The 24299-nt window shown below is 48.9% G+C and overlaps 1 protein-coding gene across 4 annotated transcripts in view; it reads left to right on the forward strand.

Annotated features, from left to right (window-relative positions):
• Positions 1–24299, forward strand: part of MSANTD3 (Myb/SANT DNA binding domain containing 3) — a 246351-nt gene that overhangs the window by 88732 nt on the left and 133320 nt on the right. For all 4 annotated transcript variants that reach the window (XM_082257437.1, XM_082257436.1, XM_082257438.1 and 1 more), the window contains exon 2: positions 3579–4005. In XM_082257437.1, the coding sequence (XP_082113563.1) occupies positions 3600–4005 (406 nt within the window). In that variant the 5' untranslated portion in view covers positions 3579–3599. The remainder of the gene's footprint in view (positions 1–3578; positions 4006–24299) is intronic.

The following is a 24299-nucleotide window of genomic DNA, read 5'->3' on the forward strand; positions in this document are numbered from 1 at the left end:
AGTATTTCCTTTCTTTTTTTCTGAGAATGTCTTTGCCATATTCCTCCAAATGGGATTTAAGTTTGTTCTCTTGCTCGCTATACAGTTGTGCTTTTTTTAGGGGAGCCAGTTGTTCATAGGTTTTTTTGATGTCTAAATCGAGAGATTTAATTTGTCTCAGATATTCCTCTTGCAATAGAATCATAAGATTCCGTGAACATTCATTTAATTGATCTTCCCATTCTTTCTTGAGTTGGGCTGTAATGTTTTCCATGGTGGGAAAAATTTGAATTCTTAGTCCCACGGGGTTAATTTTCTCACTGATATATCGTTCGAATGTCTTAATAGGCCAGTGTAGTGCTGACTTCCTCTCCAGGTGTTTTTGGAGTGAGAATTCGGAAAACGTGTCAACCAGCATCTGCAAGCCATGCATGTTGGCAATTATTATGTCCCTCTGGGTAGACATAGAGCGTACCATCACAACTACAAAATGCCCAAAATACATTTTATGGCCTTGGATAGAATCCATGTGCCACTTCGTGGCGGTGACTGGAACAAGACCCTCTTACAGTTGGAAATGCGCTGGATTACTAGACTCAAAGCTACTACACCACCAGGATTAAACGAAGCGCAAAGCTTCCGCCCATTCCTCCCAGGTTTCTCCTCCGGCAAAACTGACTAAAAAACTTTTCACTTTTACTTTTTATTTTTAATTTTTTTTTTTTTTTTAATCCCCCCTTTTGTGTCCAACTTTGATTGTACAATCTTGACCCAATCAGATTGTATAAATCCTACAAAATCTGAATTGACTGTGATTTATTCATAGGGTACGGACCTCCCTTCACTGACCATTCAAGTGATCAATCACTGGTGCCTGACTGTATCTCCCCCTTGCCCCCATTCCTCCTTCTCCCACAGGAATTCCTCTGCAAATATAATGCTGCTAAATTCAATAATTGTTGTTTACTCATTAGGGATTATTTTCTTTGGTTGTTATTTCATGATTATCAATATTACATCCACTTCTTAAGCCTTAACCCCAGACTCCATGAACTCCCGGCACAGGAAGCCCCGAATCCCTGTGGATCGGGGCACTTGAATCCGTATGGTCGGTCTTGCACCTTCCTTTCATCCCCTCGGGGATGATCCGGCTTCTCGCACTGTGTCGGCGGGCCTTCACTGGCACGTCCACACGGTCTCTGGGGATGCGCCTTTGCTGCGCGCAAGCGCTCTCCACACCGTGCTATGGACAACACCAGACGGCGTCACGCAGCGCACCACTGCGCATGCGCGACTGCCTTTATAGGCCGGGGAACACTCTGAGCCTGCCAGTCTCTCTCTGACCGAGGGAGAAGGCGGACCCGGAGCCCTCACGCTGTGACCCTGCTATTTTTCACATCAAAATGTAAGTTAGACTTGGAGGAGAGCTTTCTTAGATCTCTCCTACCAAGTCCCCTAGGACCACTCTGGAAACTTCTCTGGAAATGAGTCCAAATTATTATTATGGTTAAATGCACCCATACTCTAATAAATTTACATACCCTTGGCTACTTTATTATATTTTCACTAGATCTCAGAACCAATCATGTGGAAGTTTTTGACATATATCTAATCCTACTTTGGATCCCTGGATCAGAATTTTCTGCCCAGCAAGTAATCATTATTACTTTATTCATTAGTTAACCATTGGTTCCCCTTGCTTGTATACTACTTATCTCACCCTCACAGCATATTGTTCCCGTAGCTCCTGGAGAAATTCCGGGAAGGCTCAATCCTAGGAAGTGGACTTATATCAAAAATGTATGTACTCACATATTGTGCGCTTTTGCTTTACAATTATGGTTCTCTTTAATTGCCATTACTTGATACCATATATCTCCTTGATTACTTTAGAATCGGCAGTTGGCCGAAACATGTCGGATTAACCGATTGGTTACCTCCTCTGCGTCTATTCCGGTCGTTTGACATGAGAATCAGCAGAGCAGGATCACCTAAATCAATTCAAGTCACTTTATTGTCACTTGTTATCACACCTGAACCTTTCCTCTCTCACTGGCACAATGGGCCTTTACCCATTTTTTCACCCTGAATGTTTGTACATAATTTATATCATTTATACCTTGTAAATAAATTTTACCTACTACACTACTACCGATTATCCCCTTTACTCCTGCCCTTAAAATCCCACTTTGACTTGAGGCACCACAAATACCACAAATAATTTTTGGGATGGTGGCAGACACGACTATTTAACCTCCAATGTAGATCCAAACCCAATTTTTAAACAAATGTTTCCTTTCTGCACGTCTAGTCACTATCCAAAATATCCAGTGCTTTGTAGTCATAAATGGTTACACTGTGTTTTTTGAAAAGGCTTTGTGTTCCCTGGAAACTGTAGCTTATGTGGGACCATTGTTTTGGTTACTTGACACGGATATTGAGCCACATAACATGCTATGACTTTACTCATGAAATGGTATCGTGCCAGCATTAAAGCATTCATATTTGCCAGTGTTGCTGACCTAAGGTACAAATACTGTGCTACTGAGTTTCTCAAGTTAAAATTCTTGAAAAAAGTCCCTTTAAGGCTCTATTCACAATTGTGCAACTCCAAAGTCATGTGATTTTTCATGGCGATTTTTCATTGCGACTTTGATGCAACTTCGGATGGGTGTGACTTGGATGCAAATTTGGCTGTTGACTTTGGATTTGATTATTGCACAATTGTCACATTGATAACATTAAATTGGACTAGTAAGCTCTGCCCCTGGTGTGCTCCTTCTCAATGCTAGCAGTATGATAAAACGTAAATTACATTCTGCCCAATTATTGACCCGTTTGCATGTTCCCTACTATTATTCTGTGTGTTTATTTTCTTTCTTCCTGGCCGAAGCAGGCACCATGTTGGGTACTGTCTTCTGAGTCAGCAGCGGCGTGGGCTTTTGCCCTGTTTCTCCCTACTGTAATCTTGCACATTCCCAGTAATTGTTTCTGTTTTCCAAGCCTTGTTTTTTTTTCAGATTACTATGGCAACCCTGTCCTATGAAATTAAAATAAAAGGTGCATCGCTGAATAGTCTCTCCCAAAAGCCTCACCATGTCCTGTGCCTATGCACCAATGTTTTCACCCTCCTGTTGCGTTGCAAGTCACGTGGGGTACAAACAAGAAATTCTGAAGTGGCCTGTACTCTCGCAGGATTGCAGAGCAATGCCGCAGAGAGGACATGAGAGAGCCACAGCATATTACTGAATAGACTAACAGAACAATAAGAGTGCCGTGAAAAGAGGAGATTATGTGCATGCGCCAGTGATGTCATAGAAGTGAACAGTGACGGATTGCAAGAAAACTATGCATGTTAGAAGAGATCTAGAGACAGCAAGTTGTAGAGTATGTTTTGATTATTTTATTTGGGGAAATTGAACAGGGAGAGTTTATTAACAGTTATGACTATGCTGTTTCTGTGTCTTCTTTTTACTTAGTATTGACCAAAAAAAATATTTCACACTTATCCCCATGTAAATGAATATTTCTAGCAAAAAATTGTGATATCATTTTCTATAAATTGTTTTTTCATGTCTGCATGATTTTTCTTTTCTTAGGTGCTCACCTTGTCAAGGAAAATGCAAAGTAACGAAGTGTTGAAACCAGCGAAGTACTTTTCTGAGTTGGAGAAGAATGTTTTGTTGGCTCTGGTAGAAAAGTACAAATATGTACTGGAATGTAAAAAAAGTGATGCTCGTACTATTGCTCTAAAGCAGCGCACCTGGCAAGCTCTAGCACATGAGTACAATTCGCAACCTAGTGTGTCTTTGAGGGATTTCAAACAACTAAAAAAATGCTGGGAGAATATAAAGGCAAGGACCAGAAAGATAATGGCCCATGAAAGAAGAGAAAAGGTTATGCGCTGTGGACTTGGATCCAGCAGTATAAAAGAGAAGGTTGCAAGTATGATTCCAGATCAGATCTACTATGTACAGACACCGTCAGAGGAGGAAAGCGCATATAATCATGAAACCTCCACTACAGGTAACACATACTGTCATTCTATTATCAGGCAAACATGGGTTTTCATTATGTGTTTTGTACATGGGACCTATACAAAATGCATATGGCTCTTCTGTGTTTGTTCCACTGCATCTATCTATCTATCTATCTATCTATCTATCTATCTATCTATCTATCTATCTATCTATCTATCTATCTATCTATCTATCTATCTATCTATCTATCTATCTATCTATCTATCTATCTATCTTTTCACCAAGGAAAGATTTCTCTATGTATTAAGTACAATTACCGAGACTTGAGGCGATAGTCTCCTTCCCAAGCAAAATGTAAATTCTATTTTTTTTGGTAGAATCTAGACCAGAGGTGTCCAAACTTTTTTCAAACAGGGCCGACCATTTTACCTGACATTCTTTGGACCATTAAAATTAAATGCAAATTAACTATTTTATGCAAAGTTTACACTTCGTCACATGGATGACAAATCTAAACAGGTGTTAAATCACTCTGCCTTTCATATCTGAAGGCCAGATGGAAAAAAAAAAAAATCCAGGAAGCTGAAATCTAGGTCAGGGACATTGTAAAGTACATTACATATTATTGGTAATAAAAGTTGTCTGTCATAAAAAAAATATTAACAGGAACATAACACCAAGTATACAAGTTGTGTCCAAATGTATTTAAAACTGATTTGATACAGATGTTTGGTAAAAATGGTGGAATAAAGAGTGGGGTACCTCGAGGGGCACATAGGTGCCGTAGTCCAACTGAGGGGAGGACACTGTGCGCGGCCGCCGCACAGTCCTACGATAACTGCAGCTTGCCTGTGTCGGATCTCCGGGTTGTCCGCTACTTCCGCGATCACCGGAAGTGACGTAGGGATCGCGTCACCGGAAGTGACGATTCGGAGGTCGGGCTGGTCACGTGTATCAACAATCTTGCTTTCTGGTTGCCGCAACTACATGTTTCGCGCGCATGCGCTTTGTCAAGAGTAAAGCCAGTTGGAAAAGGAGTAAATTTCCACTGTAGTTCCACCCTGTGAGATGACCTAAATTAGCCTCTTACCAAATGGCGTATAAATCAAGGGCACTGGAAAATCTCCTGAATGGATCTCTCTTCTGTAGAACGGATATCAGTTGTCCCCTCCGCTAAACATGTACGTCCGTTTCCTAATTGTACTCCCCAGGATGTCATGTGAGGAAAGGAATAGGCAGACGATAGGGTAATACCCCCGAGATATTTAATAAAAAAGTAATGCACTTACATCGATATGCGGGGAAACAAACAGAGTATCCAATGAGTACGCCTATGCCTGGATGCAGATCGGGCAATGCGTGACGTCTGTGGCGGCGCGACACGCCTCCTCTCTGACGCGTTTCCTCTGACAAGGCTCCTGCTGAGATAGGAGCCTCCTATCTGGTAAGGAGGAAAGCCTGTCGTGGTGGGAATCACTGTTTTATAGCACGGGAGACATCACTTGAAGTTGATTTCTTACATTTCACGATACACCTTGGTGAAAACCTCTTAATTGGATTTTATGGACTCTTATTAATTTTTGCACTCGTTTGGGTTTTCAAATTTTCAAGATTTCAAGTTTTCACTTTATCACGGTTATCATGATTTATTAATTGTGTGTTTGCATATAATTGTGTGTTTATTTATGTGTACATACGGCATTCACCCACTATATTTGTTTAGCGCACCTATTTTTTCAACATCATTTTCACTTGGTATAGTTCAGGTAGCAGCTTTACTCACACCTAGCGCACCCACTTTTGTATTCACAATGTAGTAAATAGAACATTGAAAAGTTTTATTCAAAATCAGTTCTATGTATGTATAAAACTGCAGTACACTTTGTACAAAGACCCCCACTGGATCTGCAATGGTGAAACCAAAATAAGGAGTTAAAAACTCACAGCTTCATGACCATCCAGTGTGTGTGAAGGTATAAAACCAGCCAGAAACAATGCAGCAGTGTGGACAGCTGTGCCTTGCTCGGGCTGTGAGGAGATAACGGAATGCCTCAATACTGGACAGGGAAGGGTAGAAAGGGGGGGTCACACAATGCCCGGTATAGGTGGATCGCCGGCTGTGGTCGCTCCGATCACCCACGAGTGCCGACTGGGAAGGGGACCTGGACATGATATCAGACTCTGAGGGAAGGAGGACCAAAAACGAGGCTTGAACCGCTATAGGACCGCTGGTGGTGAGCGGCACGTGCGGTGACCCAAAGCCGGGGAGCGTGAGGGAGTGCCTGCTTCTTGTATGGTTGTCCTGACAACTTTTCAATGTTCTATTTACATTGACCTGATTCATGACTATTATTGATGCCATCAATAATAATCATCGGTGGGTTCATATAGCGCTTATATGTGGTTAACCCTTGTGTGACTGATCCTTTTGAACATCCCTCCTGGTGTGTTTTGTTCCCACACAGCTGCTACTTGACCCCCAGGTGTAATGCCAATTATCATGGAGAGGGCGCTGGTCCTGTAATACTAGCACCGGATTTATTTGTGTTTTTTAGTGTTCCCTAATCAGGCTAAGTCCGAGGCCATATTGAGCAAGGGATATAAAGCTGGCGGGGGTGGGCGGTGGGTGGTGGGTGTTAACATTAATGTATTCACAAGTAACAGGAAAAAACAGAATTAGATGCAGCAGGCTGGGATGAACCATCATTTTGAGTATAAGTCATTCAAAACAGTAGCATATATAAGAGGATGTATAAAATGAATGGTAAAAGAACTAATATGGCATACGTGCAGTCCCGCGGCGTTGAAAGATCCAGAGATCCCAGGGGTCCTGGGCAGTGCTCGGGGATTCACAGGGGCCACAACAATAGATTTTTCCAAATTACCCCTGGGGCCATATTAGAGTGGCCCCCGTGCCGCAATTGGCCCGAGGGCCGGCCTTTCTACATGCCTGCTTTAGACACTGTGGGTGAGATTTACTAAAACTGGTGCACACCAAATCTGATGCAGCTGTGCATAATGACCAGTCAGCTTCTAGGTTTATTGTCAAAGCTTCAAGCCCCTTTCACACAGGCTTTCCGATCAGGTCCGCCTGTCAGTTTTTTCAGGCGGACCTGATTGGATGCTCCATGCAACCCTAATGGAGCGGAGGATGTCAGGGGGGACATCTCTGCTGACACCGGCCGCTATCCGATCCGACCCGTGAAATACAGATGGATGGAAAACCTATTTTCTATCCGTCTGGAGGATCGGATCGGATAGGATCAGATAACAACAAACAGGTGGATATAGAGGAGAGCGAGGATCTGACAGGTCTGTCTCTGCAAAGTAAGCGGAGATGGATCTGTCATCCGCCTGCTCAGCGGGGTTCGGCAGGTTGATCCCCTCTGAGCAAAACAGAGTCTGCCGGACGGAAAGCCCGTGTGAAAGGACCTTAATTATACAAGCTGAAGTTGGAAGCTGGTTACAATGCAAAGCTGTAACAGATTCTGTGTGCACCAGTTTTAGTAAATCTTGCCATGTTTCATAACACAAGCTTGTGGGTGTGTCTCTGAATTTTTAAGTGTATATAAGGGCAGAAAAAAGTTCAATACATTTCTGCAAAACATGTGCATTTTCCCATGCTTTGTCTCTCTGAAAGTATATTTTGATCCTGCCAGGATTCCAGTGGGTTCCTAACTTCTGTAGTGAGCTGACCACACTGAAGTCCCAGGCAGTGTACTCTTCTAAAAGACTAAAGATCACCTTTACCTTATTTTATGGAGAGAAGGAGAGGCGGAAGTGTTTTTTAGTCCAGCAGGGGAGAATTCAGGCAGGAACGACGGGAATTTCAGGACAGCAAAGGCAGCATTGTCAGTTTATTGCAAGAAATTAGGAGCTCACTGGATTTTGACTGTATTAACAAGTTTTCTGTACTTACAAAAGTTGTTGAAATGTGCATGTATTGCAGAAATGTATTCCATAGGTTTTTTTTTTTTTTAAACCAAAACATATACAAATTATACAAAAAAAAGTGCAGCGCTAAATTACCTTATACAGTCCAGTCATAGTGTATCAAAGATAATAGAAAAGTGAAAAATAGTTGATATATAATAGTGAGTCCCAGGTATTTGGAGGTTAAACCATAACTGTGGAACCACCAAGACATGTATAGGTGATCAAATAGGAAAGAGTCCCCACACCAATGAAGTGGATAATGAATGCGCTCACCAGAGGTTAAGGACCCAAGTACAGTATAGCAAATGGGTCAATCAAGCTTGATGTTATCCATGGGTCTCCCAAGGGATGGCTGTTTTAGAGGATGTTTCAAACGGTGGTGACACACTCTTGAACAGAGATGGCTGTGCCAGTCCCAAAGTGGGTTAGAAGGAGTCAGGGTGGTGTGTCTGTGCCTGACACCGGTATCCTGTCACATGGACCGGCGGCCCCAGCAATGTGCTGCCACTGTTTACGTTTTGCGCAGCCCTGCTTCCCATTGCCATACACTTTAAAAACCTAATTGCTGGGACTATTTTTTTGTAATAGGCTTAATGATATCCAACTTCCAGTAAGAATTAGTCTTACTGCTGCAGTGAAGTAAATTCCAAGGTGGTTTAAATGATGTTCACAACGAACTAACTATCGTCGGAAGGTGACATGACAATGTGAAAGAGTTTGTCGGTTACATTTTCTTAGAAATTTTAGAGCAGGCAGGCAAATATTTATGAGGACTTTAACTCCCCCAGTCTAGACCCAGGACACAACCGAAAACAAACCTAAATACTGCAAGGTGGTGCAAATCAAACATTAAAAAAAAAAACAGTGGTGTAGCAATAGCCAGAGCTGCACCCACAACTGCTAATAGATCTGGGGGTGGGAGGCAGCCCTATTAAGAGTAATGTTCAGGCAATATAAACAAAACTTGTGTGCATGTAAAAATAATGCAAATCCAGTACTGTATCACTAAGGATTGAGGAAGCTGCTGTTGAAACTGAGTCTGACCCTGTACATTTTGAGTCAAGAAGAGTTTAAAGTGATAAAGTCTCGTTTTATTTTTTTCTAAAAATAACAAACATGTTCTACACACCTGCTCTGTGCAGTGGTTTTGCACAGAGCAGCCCGGATCCTCCTCTTCTTGGGTCCCACGCCGACGTTCCTGGCTCCTCCCTCCTGCCGTGTGCCCCCACAGCAAGCAGCTTGCTGTGGGAACACACAAGCAGACACGCTCCCAACAGGCGGCTCTGTGTGTCCATTCACCCACGGAGCTGTAACTCGGCCCCGCCCCTCCATCTCCTAAATGGCTCACTAGCTGTGTTTAGCCGCCAAAAGCCAATCAGGAGCACGAGTCCCCTAAGAGGCAAGCTTCTCGTGGACATTGCTGGATCAAGAGGGGGCTCAGGTAGGGAGGGAGGACAGGAGGGAGGATGGGGGGGGCGGTTACTTTTATGCATATGTAGCACCGTCCTAGTTAGGTAGGTGCTAGGTAAAACATTTTTCTCTATCGCTCATTGACAGACGTAGTCCTCGGTGATACAGCACCTTCGGGTTATGTTGCCTCCACAGGAGCAGGACTAGACAGGAAATAAAAATGCTCTGGCCACACCCCAGGGGCAGTCCCCGAGGGTATATCCTCTCTCTCTCCGCCACAGCAAATCAGTTTTTTTTCTGTCTAGTCAGGAGTAAGGACCTAGATACCTTGCTGGGATCTTCGGTCCTGGCAAGATTTTTTTCTTAAAAAGATTTTTTAGACAGCTTTTTTCTCCAGTGTTCCTGTGAGATCTTCAAGCAAGAAAGCTGAACTGGGCGACGGGCTGGATGTTGAGATCCGGTGGTCACCCCAGTTCAGCCTACGAGCGCGTGCAGGCCATAGCTCCGCGCTGGGTCGGCCGCGACATAGTCCCACTGGGGGACTGACCCCGCGAGTTAAACGTCTCGCTGAAACGCCAAGGACCATGAGTCACGGCGTCCGTATTGGTCGACAGCCCTCCCGCCCCGGTGGAGAGGGGTACTGTCAGGAGTTGGTGCCCGCCTGGTTCCGGTATGGTGAGTAGTATGTTCCCCCTTTTCCCCTGACGTGTCTTGTGGTGAACGCGGGCCCCTCTCTGTATGGTAAGATAGAGTCCCCCTCTATCCTATAAACATGGCACAGATCCCCCTACTTTGAGTGTAATTTTATGTGCAAAAAGCCAGGAGGCTTGGTTTGGGAGCTAACAATCTAATTGTATACATGTTAAAAAGATTGTAATCAGTGGCAGTCTGGGAATCTTACTGTGATAATAATAAAGTACCTACCAGTCAGAAGCCACGGACATGTAGACTGCCTTCCTAGTCAAATCTCCAGCTATAGCAGGCCTTCCGAACGGCCATGCGGTCCGCCAGGGCCGGTACCGCCAACCACGCCAAATCCCCATGCAGAGAAGGTGTTGTGTGCTCTGCAGCACACCGCTATTCGGTACAGGCCGCCGCCATTTTTTTTTTTGCTGGATCGCACGAGCCGCCATTTTGGCGTAGCCTCGTGTCTCCAGCATGGGGGCGGCCATGTTTGAGGTGATCCAAACACCTCGTGGAGCTAGGGGAGGCGCCGGAAGGCGTGCAGAGGGGCGGAGCCGCCTCCTTTCTTCCTGGGCAGCCAGCCAAAAGACTTCCTGTTTGTGAAGACAGCGCTGTAACCTGTTGCAGTTAAACTCTGAGCATCAAGTGGTGAGCCTGGGGGTCTATCTCTCTCTCTCTCGATCGATAGGGATCCCTAGCAGGTAACACTAAGGGGCTTTTGTGGCGCTGGGGGTCTGAAAAAAAAAAAAAGTTTTTTTATTTAATTGAATTGGATTATCCGGGAAGTTACTGGAATAATCATGGACCCTGCCACACAAATTCCCCCACCTGTTTCCCTCGAGGGGGCCACGGGACCCGCCGGTGCACAGAGTATGGATGCATTTACAGCAGTTTTGGAGTCTTTGGTGGCTCGGGTGGAGGCAGCCTGTCAGGGACGGGGGTCAAGGAAGCGACCCCCGCCTACCCCTATATTATCTGACACCTCTGACTCAGATTCAGAGATGGTCACTGCAGCTGCAGGTCCCTCTGCAAGGGCTGTTACCTCAGGTAAAGCTCCCTCAGACAGTGAGGAGGACGTTCCTTCTCCCGCTATAATTCAGGAAGAAGCATTGGTGGACGCACTAGTTGTGGCAGTGCGGGAAACCTTAAGACTTGAGGTTTTACCGGCAGAGGCAACTGAAACAGAGATTCCCTTTGGTACTAACAAGCCCATCAAAACGGTGAAGGTTTTTCCTGTACCCAAGTGTTTTGGTAATAAAATTAAAGGAGAATGGGAGCATTCTAAGCGTACCTTTACGATTTCCAAGCGTATTGCTAGACGCTATCCATTTGAGGAATCCTTCATTAAGAAATGGACGGTACCACCAGTGGTGGATCCACCTATTTCCAGGCTGAATAAAGCCACGGTTATCCCAGTGGAGGACACTTCGTCCTTTAAGGATCCGGTGGATCGGAAGATGGAAGCAGAGTCCCGCACTATCTTCTCTCTGATAGGGTCAGCATTTAGACCAGTAATTGTTATTGGTCTAGTTTCCCAGACACTTACGGAATGGGCGAGATTGGTACGCCAAGACCTTAGGGGAAAAGATATTCCCCAGGAAACATCTGATTTGATGGAACAGATTATACAAGGGCTACAGTTTCTGTGACGCAGCCTTGGACACTACTCCCCTATTAGGGCATGCATCTATGTCAGCGGTAATCCTCAGACGTGTGCTGTGGTTAAAATGCTGGTCAGCTGACCTAGGTTCCAAAAAGACCTTGACGAATCTCCCCTTTCAGGGGAATCGTCTATTTGGGGCCACCCTAGATGAAATTATTAAGGATGCCACTGGGGGCAAGAGCACTTTCTTGCCACAGGCTGCTAAAGCTAAGGGACCTCGCAACAAGCGAGGACCTTTTATTTACCGCCCATAAAGGGTTCGTACGCCCGGCTGGAACAAGCGGGAAAGGCAAGACTCCTCCAGGAGGGTTCAAGAAAGGCTGGTCGGACAAACAGAGGACCGACTCAGCCAAACCCTAAGCAAAGGATTACACAGCCTGAAGGTGCGCCCCCACCCGGGTTGAGGGTGGGGGGACGTTTTCACCGGTATTCAGGACATTAGATCGAGCATCGACTACTACTACCGGTGCGATTCTTCCCTTTCAACATTTAAGTACTACAGGGAGCGGTAGTCACCGTTCCCTGAATAGATCTTTTCCTTTACCTTTTCCTAAGATTAGTCTCTATTCCCCACAGGAATCGGATCTGGTTGACCAGACAGACCAAGAAGCCTCTAGCCGGGTGACTTCGGTCCCTGAGGTTCAACCAGAAAAGATCACCCTTCCTGATAGGAATCAGGTATCTGATAAATGTGTGGGAACAGAAGACGACCAGACTTTCTCGGATGGTCGGGGCCAGATAGCTCTAGGGACGCCTGGTTCAGATCCAGTCAGCGCCAGTGGTCCTAGGAATTCTAGGCTGGCCTCGTCAAGCCGGCCTGGCCGACTTGGACATGCTAGTCGCAGACGTTCCGTGGGAACTTCGTCTCAGGGAATGTCTGTGGTCTCAAGGACCAATTTACCATCGTGCTTTACAGTCGCTGGTTTTAATGGCCTGGCCATTGAGACCCAAGTACTGAAGGACAGAGGGTTGTCAGCTTCAGTCATTCCTACCCTTATTAAAGCAAGGAAAGCGACTTCCAGCAAGGTCTATTATCACACATGGAAGACTTATATTGCGTGGTGCGAATCTTTAGGATTTCCTCCACGTACCTATTCGGTGACTCGAATATTGGCTTTTTTGCAAAAAGGGGTTGAGCAGAAACTAGCCTTGAGCACCATCAAGGGTCAAGTTTCAGCATTAGCAATCTTCTTTCAGAAACCTTTAGCTACCAAGTCCTTGGTGCGGAATTTCATCCAGGGGGTGCGGCACCTGGCTCCACCAGTCCGCGCGCCCTTACCGCCCTGGGATCTTAATTTAGTTTTGTCGGTTCTACAGAAACCTCCCTTTGAAAACATCAGGGAGATTCCCTTGCTTACTTTATCCCAGAAGGTGGCCTTCTTGGTGGCTATCACTTCTGCTCGCAGGGTGTCAGAACTGGCTGCATTATCATGCCAGTCCCCATACCTAGTGATTCATAGGGATAAGGTAGTACTTCATCCTAAGCCATCCTTTCTTCCTAAGGTGGTTTCAGATTTTCATCTGAATGAAGATATTGTACTACCTTCCTTGTGTCCTCAGCCCAATCATCATCGGGAACATGCGTTGCATTCCTTGGATGTGGTTCGGGCAATCAGGGTATACCTGAAAGCTACGGAATCATTCCGTAAGACGGATTCACTTTTTGTGATCACGGATGGCCCCAGAAAGGGGTTGCCTGCATCTGCCGCGATCATTGCCAAATGGAGACAGACGGTGGTACAGGCTTATTCTATTAAGGGTCAGAGTCCTCCGTTCCCTGTTAGGGCGCACTCCACTCGAGCGCTCAGTACTTCCTGGGCTTTTCGCCATCAGGCGTCAGTGGTCCAGGTATGTAAGGCGGCCACCTGGTCGTCGGTACATACCTTTACAAAATTCTATAAAATTGATGTGATGGCATCGGCGGATGCCTTATTTGGCCGCAAGGTTTTGCAGGCCGCAATTTGAGGAGACCGGTGGTCTACCTCGAGGGTTTTTTTCTGTTTGAAAAATTTCTTTTTGTTGAGTCTCATCATTAAGGATGAGCATTGTAAACTTCTAGTTGGCACCGGTTGGGCCTTCTAGATTGGGATTTGATTTCCATTTTCCCACCCCTCATTTGTGATACTGCTCTGGGACTTCCCGAAGGTGCTGTATCACAGAGGACTACGTCTGTCAATGAGCGATAGAGAAAAATGGATTTTTGTAAAATCTTACCGTAAAATCCTTTTCTCTTAGCTCATTGACAGACGTAGTCCCCGCCCCTCTGTTTTTGAGTTGGGTTGGGTTAAATTCTCTAAGCACTGCTTTTGTGACATAACTGATTTGCTGTGGCGGAGAGAGAGAGGATATACCCTCGGGAACTGCCCCTGGGGTGTTGCCAGAGCATTTTTATTTCCTGTCTAGTCCTGCTCCTGTGGAGGCAACATAACCCGAAGGTGCTGTATCACCGAGGACTACGTCTGTCAATGAGCTAAGAGAAAAGGATTTTACGGTAAGATTTTACAAAAATCCATTTATTGCTCCTGCTGCTTTTCAGGGGAGCCTGATCTATTAGGTTGCCTGTCACATGTTTCCAGGTGTGATTCACTGGGTCTGAGGGAGTGTCCCCACTGCATCCAATCAGGGAGCTTGTTGGACAGTGGAGGAAACCTAGCCAGTGACACGTCACGTTTTATGGCAGTCCCAGTTGGAGGGCATTCTCGCAATGAATCCTGGGATTAACCATAAATACTGAGGGGACATGTGACAGGGCGCCATTGGCAGGAAGCAGGAGGAGATGGACGGCTGTGGCTCTTCCTGCAGTGTGTAAGGAAGGTGGTTGGCCTAGTGAACCAGAGAGGATCCAGTGTAACTGACGGTGGAGCAGCTGGCAGAGTCTTTTGGGAAAAACAGTGTCCGTGAGTACTGAGGGACCTGCCAACGGATCTGGCCCAGAAAGGGGGACCACTCCAGTGAAGTCAGGGGATCAAGGAGCTAGCTCACACGGAGAATATTACAGTAAAGGGGGTGCCCTGAAAAATAGGAACAAAAGGGGGTGCCAGGAAGGACTCTGAAGAGTGTTCTGCAGTAAATCTTATCTAAAGCGGTTCATTTATTACTACTTCATCGCTATTGACAAGCTGAAGCAGCGGCCTTGCCACACTCAAGTACAGTTAAACGTCCCAGCAAATTGTGCATAGTTTATTCAGGCTGGAGTATCCCACTCATTCCCTTCTCCTATCCAAGTTCTCAATAAAACCACAAAAACCAAAACCCCTAGACTATTTCTTGACTGAGCCAGGTGCTTTGAAGTCGCTGAACTATTGTACTGTTGCTATGGTTAACCCAGGGGAACCCGTCGCCAGCAGCTCCCCAGGGAGTAGTGCTACACATAGAATACATAAAAGTAAAAAACCTTGTGCATTTACAACCACTTTAATATCAGATTCTATAGGCTTTTTTCTAAATTCCAGCACCCCTATGTACCAATATAGCATTTCTCTTACGTCCTCCGACAGTCGCCGCCTCTTCATATTCGTCACAATGGGGTATTAGACTTTGCTCCGAAGGAGTAGCTAGGCAACAGAATATTTTAACATTAAAGCTTTTAACATATCCCACCCACAAGGGGTGGTCCCCTCAGTCAATACCCTCCTACTTCCTGCAACCATATCTCAGTTTCAATGTCTAGCTTGTCAGGAGTAGCTGGATCTCTCTATGCTGGGGCATTTTGCCTCAGCCTTTCTCTTCTTTTTAATTTTTGGTTGAGGTTTTTTCTCTCTCTTTACTTAGCTGTTCTTTTTGTCAGCATTAGTTAGTTCTTCTGATGAAGAGGATTCGTGCGGGCTGGGTCTCGGGCTGATCCCCCTGGTCGCAGGTCGTGGGTCAGTGGCTTCCCAGCCTGCCTTCGAGCGTTCAGCAAGGTAACGCTCCTGCCACAGTGAACGACCCATCCCTGTTCGGTGCAGGGATGATTGGTGAGGTGGCTACCTCACTGGACGCTGTGCGGTTTCTTAACCCCGATTTTGTGCGTCCTGGATGCGACTCTCCCTGCCTCATGTGCAGCGGCTTGTTCGCCTGTGCGGGTTCCCCAAGCCATTAAGAGGTAAGTGTATCTATGTGGGGACCTGTCTGTCGGGGGGGTTGTCAGTCTGGGACTGTGTAACCTGCCTCTGTTCACACTGTTTGGCTCCCTATCGCTCTGGCTGAACGCTGTGGGCTGCAGGGGGGGGGGGGGGGGCTGTGTGGCACTGTCTGTGTCAGCCTGTGTAAGGTGTGAAGGGCTGTGTGCTGTGGGGCATGTTTTTGCATGTTTGGGGCACAATACAGCGATCGCTGCGGCGATCCACCATGTTTTTTTACATGGGTGGTGTTATACTGCATCACAGTAGTAGGGGAGCGGCGGTTTCGGCGCCAAATGGCGCCATTTTGCCTGCGCTCGCTCCAGCCGCATGTTTTCACTGCGTGCGGCCATTTTCTTGTAGCCTTCCATAGGCTTTAATAGAGCGCCCTGATTTCATCACTTCCTCTTTCCTGGGTGCACCGATCGAGGCGGCATCAGCAGCAGGGGTCTCCTCAGGTTTTATCCTTCTGTTCTTCCTTTATCCATTGCCTGTGTTCAGTTTTATCCCTGTGGGGGTCTCATTGTGCTTGTGTGTGTGTGTGCGGTGGGCTGCGCTCGCCGCGCTTGTTAAAGGGGCAGTTAACCCTTTATTCTCCGGCATATTTTTTTGGGGCAATGGATTCTCAGGAGGGCAAATTTCCTGCCACCTTGGTGGGAAGCCAGGGGACTGCTGTTTCCCCCCCAGGGGGGGATTTAGCCGAAGTGGTGGCTAACCTTGCTGCTCAGGTGCAGATGCTGGTGGCTGCTCAATCCACTAAAAGACCCAGAGTTTGTATTTCCTCTGATTCTGAGGGTGAGGGTGATGGGGCGGCTATGGCTGGGGTCTCCTTATCAGGGTCCCGTTCCTCCCTGGATCTCGTGGGGTCCGAGTTGGAGGCTGAGGTTGAAGGGGTTGATAATTCTCCCCCTGGCTCGCCTGAAGAGCTTGCAATCATGGATGAATTGGTTGCTTCTATCAAACAAACACTGCGTTTGCAGGATGAACTGTGTCCTCCCGCTGCCCTGGCGGCTTATGGGACGCAGAAAAGACGCAAGACATCGCAGGTCTTTCCCTGCACTGATGATTTTCAGCGCGCTGTTAAGGAACAATGGCGCAATTTACGCAAACCTTTTGCTGTGCCAAGTAGGTTCAGGCTGCGTTATCCTTTCACGCCTGCCACTGATGAACGGTGGTGTGTGCCACCCCCGGTGGATCACGCAATTGCGGTTTTAAACAAATCCACTGCGATTCCTGCAGAGGATACCCCGGTGTTCCGAGATGCCACGGATAGGAGAATGGAGTCTCTTGCCAGTCATACTTATTCTGTTACGGGTTCGATGCTTAAAGCTCTGTTTGCCTCTCTTATGGCAGCCCAGGCTCTCGCTAGTTGGACGCAGGTGCTTAGGCGCGTCCTAGTGGCTGATTCGGCCTCGCCGGCGACATTAGATATGGTGGATCAAATCCATCAGGGTGTCATGTACCTGTGTGATGCGGACTTGGACTTGGTGCCGTTGGCTGCACGTGTACAAAACGTGGCGGTGTTGTCTCGCCGCCTGGTTTGGTTGAAGTGTTGGTCGGTGGACCAATCTTCGCGCAAGACCTTAGCCAATCTGCCTTATGATGGATCTCGCCTTTTTGGGAGTCCTTGGATACGTTGATAAAGGGGATCACGGGCGGTAAGAGCACTCTCTTGCCCCACTTCCCCAAGGCTAAGGGGGCTCCTGGTAAGAAGCATACTAATTTTCGGCCTCCTCAGGGGTCCTTTCGTGCCTTTCGGTCGCACTACAAGGGCAAACCGTTCAAGGGTCAAGGCTCCCAAAAGAAGCCGTGGTCTGGTAAACAGAAGTCCGGTCAGTCCGGACCCGCTGCCCATAACAGTGCGGCCTGAAGGGGCGCCCTCACCCAGTTCTGGGGTGGGGGGACGCTTGCTCGGTTTTCTTCAACCCTGGCTGGCCCGCGTGCGGGACCGGTGGGTTCAGGAAATCGTTCGATCTGGCTACAAGATCGAGTTTCTCTCTCGGCCGGAGAGCAGATTCTTTCCCTCAAATCTTCAACTGTCTCCGGAGCGTTTGCGGGATCTGCACTTGGCGGTGCGGGACCTGAGGGCTCAGGGAGTGGTGGTTCCGGTGCCTCATTGGGACATATTTCAGGGGTTTTATTCCAATCTGTTCACCGTGCCCAGGAAGGAGGGCAAGGTTTGTCCAATTCTGGACTTGAAGGCTTTGAACCGCTTTGTGCGGGTTCGCAAGTTCCGCATGGAATCCCTGCGGTCGGTGGTGGCTGCCCTGGTTCCGGGGGAATTCATGGCCTCCATCGATCTGAAGGATGCGTACCTTCACATCCCGATTTTCGAGGGTCACCAGAGGTACCTTCGATTCGCCATTGCGGAGGATCATTACCAATTCGTGGCGTTGCCTTTTGGTCTCGCCTCGGCTCCACGGGTTTTCACCAAGGTGCTTGCACCCGTTCTGGCTTTGTTGAGAGCTCAGGGCATCTCTGTCCTGGGGTATCTGGACGACATTCTGGTTCGGTCTGCGTCCAGCCAGGGTCTGGAGAAGGACCTGTCCGTCACGATGCAAACTCTACAGGAGTTCGGTTGGACGATAAATTTTCCAAAGTCCGTCGGTTCGTCTTCCCTACCTGGGAATGATCCTGGACTCGGTCCAGGCGAAGGTCTTCCTGCCGTAAGACAAGCTCAGGACTCTTCAGGAGGAAGTCAGGTCCCTCAGGGACTGTCCGTGCTCGTCCCTCCGGACGTGCATGTGGTGTCTGGGTTTGATGGTCTCGGCTTTCGAGGCGATTCCCTTCGCCCAGTTTCACACGCGGGGTCTCCAAGCGGAGATCCTGTCCAGGTGGGACGGGCGACCCCAATCTCTGGATCTTCTAATTTCGTTGAGCCTTCGCACCAGAAGGGATCTTCTGTGGTGGCTCCAGTCCCCGATGGTGTCGGGGGGCAAGTCCTTTCGTCCTATCTCATGGACAGTGATAACCACGGATGCCAGCCTGTCGGGCTGGGATGGTGTTCTGGGCGTTCTGTCCGCCCAGGGAACTTGGTCGGAGGGGGAGTCCTCCCTTCCGATCAACATTCTGGAATTGCGTGCGATAAATCTTTGCCTTTGCCGCTGGACGGACCGGCTGCAGGGCTGTCCGGTTCGGGTGCAGACGGACAATGCCACGGCGGTGGCCTACATCAACCACCAAGGGGGCACCAGGAGTGCCCGAGCGGCTCGGGAAGTAGCCGACATTCTGTCTTGGGCCGAGACTCATGTCCCGGCGATAACGGCAGTTCACATTCCGGGGGTGGAGAACTGGCAGGCGGACTATCTGAGTCGCCAGACCCTGGATCAGGGGGAATGGTCTCTCCACCCGGCTGTCTTCCAGATGTTGTGCGCGAAGTGGGGTCTGCCAGATGTGGACCTGTTCGCGTCTCGTCTGAACAACAAGGTGAGAAGGTTCGTGGCAGGACGCGCGACCCTCGGGCAGACGCGTCGGACGCGTTAGTGGTCCCGTGGCATCAGTACAAGCTGATGTATGCGTTTCCACCGATTCAATTGCTGTCCAGGTTCCTTCGCAGGTTGCACTCGGAACGCAGCACGGTGATTCTTGTGGCACCGGACTGGCCTCGCCGGTCCTGGTCCTGGTACGCAGACCTCGTGAATCTGGCGGTCGACGCCCCATGGCGTCTACCTCTTTGAGACGATCTCCTGTCTCAAGGGCCGATATTCCATCCTGCTTTACAGTCGCTGGCTTTGACGGTCTGGCTGTTGAGACCGAGGTCCTGAAGGATAGGGGTCTCTCCCCTGAGGTCATTCACACGTTGATCAACGCGAGGAAACCTTCCTCAGGGAAGGTCTATTACCGTACTTGGAAGGCCTATTTTGCCTGGTGTGAGTCCAGGGGGTTTTCACCTCGCACGTACTCGGTTTCTCGGGTGTTGTCCTTCCTTCAAACGGGTGTCGACCAGCGTTTGGCGCTGGCTACGATCAAGGGTCAGGTGTCTGCGCTGGCAGTTCTTTTTCAACGTCCTGTGGCTGCTACCTCCTTGGTTGGAACTTTTGTTCAAGGAGTGCGGCATCTGGTCCCTCCTAGGAGGGAACCTCTGCCTCCTTGGTACTTGAATCTCGTTTTATCTGTGTTACAACGTGCTCCTTTTGAACAGATCAGGGAGATCTCGTTGTCTATGTTGTCCAAGAAGGTCGCCTTTTTGGTGGCGATCACTTCGGCTCGCAGAGTGTCGGAGCTGGCAGCTTTGTCCTGCAAGTCTCCGTATCTGGTCATTCACTTGGATAAGGTGGTCTTGGGACCTAATCCTTTTCTTCCGAAGCGAGTTTCGGAATTCCATCTCAATGAGGATATTGTCTTACCTTCGCTGTGCGCGAAGCCTACACATCAGAAGGAGGTGAGGTTGCACTCTTTGGATGTTGTTCGGGCGATAAGGGTTTACCTTAAATCGACTGAGTCTTTTCGCAAGACGGATTCTTTGTTTGTTCTTCCGGAAGGTCCTCGGAAGGGCATGGCGGCGTCGGCTTCTACCATCGCCAAATGGATCAGACAGACCATTGAACAGGCATGTGCTTTGCAGGGAAAAGTTCCTCCTGTGCCTGTGAAGGCGCACTCTACTAGATCTCTGAGTACGTCTTGGGCCTGTCGTCATGGGGCTTCTGTGGCCCAGGTGTGTAAGGCGGCGACCTGGTCGACCGTACACACTTTCACAAGATTCTACAGAGTAGATGTTCAGGCATCGGCAGATGCTTCCTTTGGCCGCAAGGTTCTTAGTGCGGCAGTCCCTTAGGGTCCCTTATTTTGGTCCCCTGGCTGTTTGGGATACGTTTTTATCCCTGGGTTATTTGTTTTTCCTGGGTTGTTGCTCCTGTTGAGCAAGTTTTTTTCATGTTGCCCAGCTGGTGTCCTTCCTTTGGTAAGGTTCCTTTCTTTGATGTGGAGACTGCGTTGCCTTACGGCGCGGCTGCGTTTCCCACCCCTCATGTTTGCACTGCTTTGGGACGTCCCCATTGTGACAAATATGAAGAGGCGGCGACTGTCGGAGGACGTAAGAGAAAACGGAATTTTTGTAAAATCTTACCTGTAAAATTCCTTTCTCTGAGTCCTCCGACAGTCGCCGCCCCCGCCCCTCTTTTGGGGTTTGGTTGTATACTCTACTGCTATTCCACTGAAACTGAGATATGGTTGCAGGAAGTAGGAGGGTATTGACTGAGGGGACCACCCCCTGTGGGTGGGATATGTTAAAAGCTTTAATGTTAACATATTCTGTTGCCTAGCTACTCCTTCGGAGCAAAGTCTAATACCCCATTGTGACGAATATGAAGAGGCGGCGACTGTCGGAGGACTCAGAGAAAGGAATTTTACAGGTAAGATTTTACAAAAATTCCGTTATTCTGAACACTCACCTCACTGTCTTCATAGCAGATTTAAAAAAAACGTATACATTACTTCTGCCTTCCTGGAATGACTATAGGTCATGACAAAGAAAGAAGTTGAGCAGCTGACCTCATTAGCACACATCCTGCATAATCTACCCTACTATCCACCACCCATTTCCAGGTGCATGTTTTTTAAATGAAATGCAATCAATCATTATTCAGTGTTTTCAAATACACAAGCACAGGGGCAGACTGAGCGGTCGTGCACTTCGGACGTGGTCCAAGGGCCCGGCCGGGAAGGGGGGCCCAGCTGGGAAGGGTGCACGCCGCCTAGTACAGAATAAATGCACCCGACCGACCCGATGTTGTCTCAGAAACATCAGGCTATCGGGGCCCGGCGCTACGTAGGTGGGAGGAGGGGAGGGGCCCAGTGGCCGATGCTGCTTCTGTGGAAGGAGGGGCCAAGCACTGGGTTTCCATGGTGCGTGTCCTCCTGTGAGTGGAGGTGCATCGCGTACTGACGTTGCGTACGTGACATCGATGTGCGCCGCCTCCACAGGCTGCAGAGGCCGGTTGGATTTCATTAAACAATCCAAGCAAGCGGCAAGCCACACAGACACAAACAGACCTACTTACTATTCTACAGCCAGCCAGCAAACCTGCCAGTGCCAGCCACAGGCCCACAGCCAGCAAGCCACAGCCTGTCAGCCAGCCAGCAAGCCTGCCAGTGCCAGCCACAGGCCAAAAGCCAGCAAGCCACAGGCCCACCGCCTGCAAGCCACAGCCTGCCAGCCAGCCAGCAAGCCTGCCAGTGCCAGCCACAGGCCCACAGCCAGCAAGCCACAGCCTGCCAGCCACAGCCTGTCAGCCAGCCAGAAAGCCTGCCAGTGCCAGCCACAGGCCCACAGCGAGCAAGCCACAGGCCCACAGTCAGCCAGCAAGCCACAGCCTGCCAGCCAGCCAGCAAGCCTGCCAGTGCTAGCCACAGGCCCACAGCCGGCAAGCCACAGGCTCACAGCCGGAAAGCCACAGCCTGCCAGCCAGCCACAGGCCCACAGCCAGCAAACCACTGCCTGTCAGCCAGCTAGCAAGCCACAGCCTGCCAGCCAGCTAGCAAGCCACAGCATGCCAGCAAGCCTGCCAGTGCAAGTCACAGGCCCACAGTGAGGAAGCCACAGGCCCACAGCCAGCAAGCCACAGGCCCACAGCCAGCAAGTCACAGGCTGACAGCCAGCCAGCAAGCCACCAGCCAGCCAGCCAGCCACCAGACAGCCAGCAAGCCACCAAGCCACAGCCTGCCAGCCACAGCCTGCCAGTGCCAGCCACAGGCCCACAGCAAGTAAGCCACAGTCTGCAAGCCACAGCCAGCCTGCCAGTGCCAGCCACAGACTCACAGCCAGCAGGCCACAGCCTGCCATCCAGCCAGCCAGCCAGAAAGCCTGCCGGTGCCAGCCACAGGCCCACAACCAGCAAGCCACAGCCTGCCAGCAAGCCTGCCAGTGCCAGCTACAGACCCACAGCCAGCAAGCCACAGCCTGTCAGCCAGCCAGCAAGCAACAGCCTGCCAGTCAGCAAGCCTGCCAGTGCCAGGCCACAGGCCCACAGCCAGCATGCCACAGCCTGCCAGCCAGCAAGCCTGCCAGTGCCAGCCACAGGCCCACAGCCAGCAAGCCACAGCCTGGTAATAGATTGGCGCTGGTTCATGGGCAATGAATAGTAAAGAAGTCCTTAGTAAACTTACAGTGTCCAGAAATTTTGGGCCACCATTAATGAATAAGTCCACAAGTTCTTAGGCAGCCATCAGCAAAGGGGGAATGACAGAAGCAATTTTCCCAAATATGAAAAAGAAACAAATACAGAGGCGCCTCTAAATGCAGACTGTAAAATATATTTTAATAGAAAATGACAAGCTAATAGAAAACTCACATTTCCCATGTGTGTGTAAAAATCCTTTAAAATTGGGGGTAAATGGTCCCTCTATGACATCCTGGACAATGGGACTTGAAAGCCTCCAGCTGGTATAGCAAGCGGTCTCCCCTCTGTCACCTCTGTTGGTATCCTGCTGGCATCCGAGGAGGAAAGGTGGAGACTAACAGAAGTGAGGGCTGGAACGCAGCATTGACCGCAAGTCCTGCACCAGTGACGTCATCAACTTGCGATGCGTTTCGGAGCATGCGCCATAACGGCAACAGCCCAAGAGCTTGACAAAGGAGCGTGTTATTGACCTATTGCCATTATGCCGCATGCTCTGAAACGCATTGCAAGTTGATAATGTCACTGGCTCAGGATTTGCGCTCCATGCTGCATTCCAGCCCTCACTTACATTAGTCTCCACCTTTCCTCCTAGGACTCCGGCAAGATACCAACAGAGGGGACAGAGGGGAGACCGCTTGCTATACCAACTGGAGGCTTTCAAGTCCCATCGTCCAGGATGAAATAGAGGGACCATTTACACCCAATTTTATAGGCTTTTTACACACATGGGAAATGTGAGTTTTCTATTAGCTTGTCATTTACTATTAAAATATATTTTACAGTCTGCATTTAGAGGCGCCTCTGTATTTGTTTCTTTAGCAAGCCACAGCCAGCCAGCAAGCCTGCCAGTGCCAGCCACAGGCCCACAGCCAGCAAGCCACAGGCCCACATCCAGTAAGCCACAGCAAGCCACAGCCAGCCAGCCTGCAAGACCACAGCCTGCCAGTGGTAGCCAGCCAGCAAGACCACAGCCTGCCAGCGGTAGCCAGCAAGACCACAGCCTGCCAGCGGTAGCCAGCAAGACCACAGCCTGCCAGCGGTAGCCAGCAAGACCACAGCCTGCCAGCCATAGCCAGCAAGACCACAGCCTGCCAGCCATAGCCAGCAAGACCACAGCCTGCCAGTCATAGCCAGCAAGACCACAGCCTGCCAGCCAGCAACTGTAATTAAGGTAAGAGGAGCCAACATGGCCTAGGTATCAGAGAGCTATGTTGTGTTTTTTTATTGTGGGTTTGGCTGGAGGCAGGGTGTGGATGGAGGCATGGCAAGGGTGTGGCTGGAGGCAGAACATGGGTGGGGCCTGGAAGGGGGCCCTTGATTTATTTTGCCTGAGGGTTCTCAGTCCGCCCCTGCACAGGCATTTTGTTTTCTACCTTAACTTGAATAGATTGTTTATTTGGCAGAGTGTGCTGAGTATCCACATAACATC

The sequence above is a fragment of the Pelophylax lessonae genome (assembly GCF_965119305.1).
Source record: "Pelophylax lessonae genome assembly, chromosome: 5".
Taxonomy (NCBI): domain Eukaryota; kingdom Metazoa; phylum Chordata; class Amphibia; order Anura; family Ranidae; genus Pelophylax; species Pelophylax lessonae.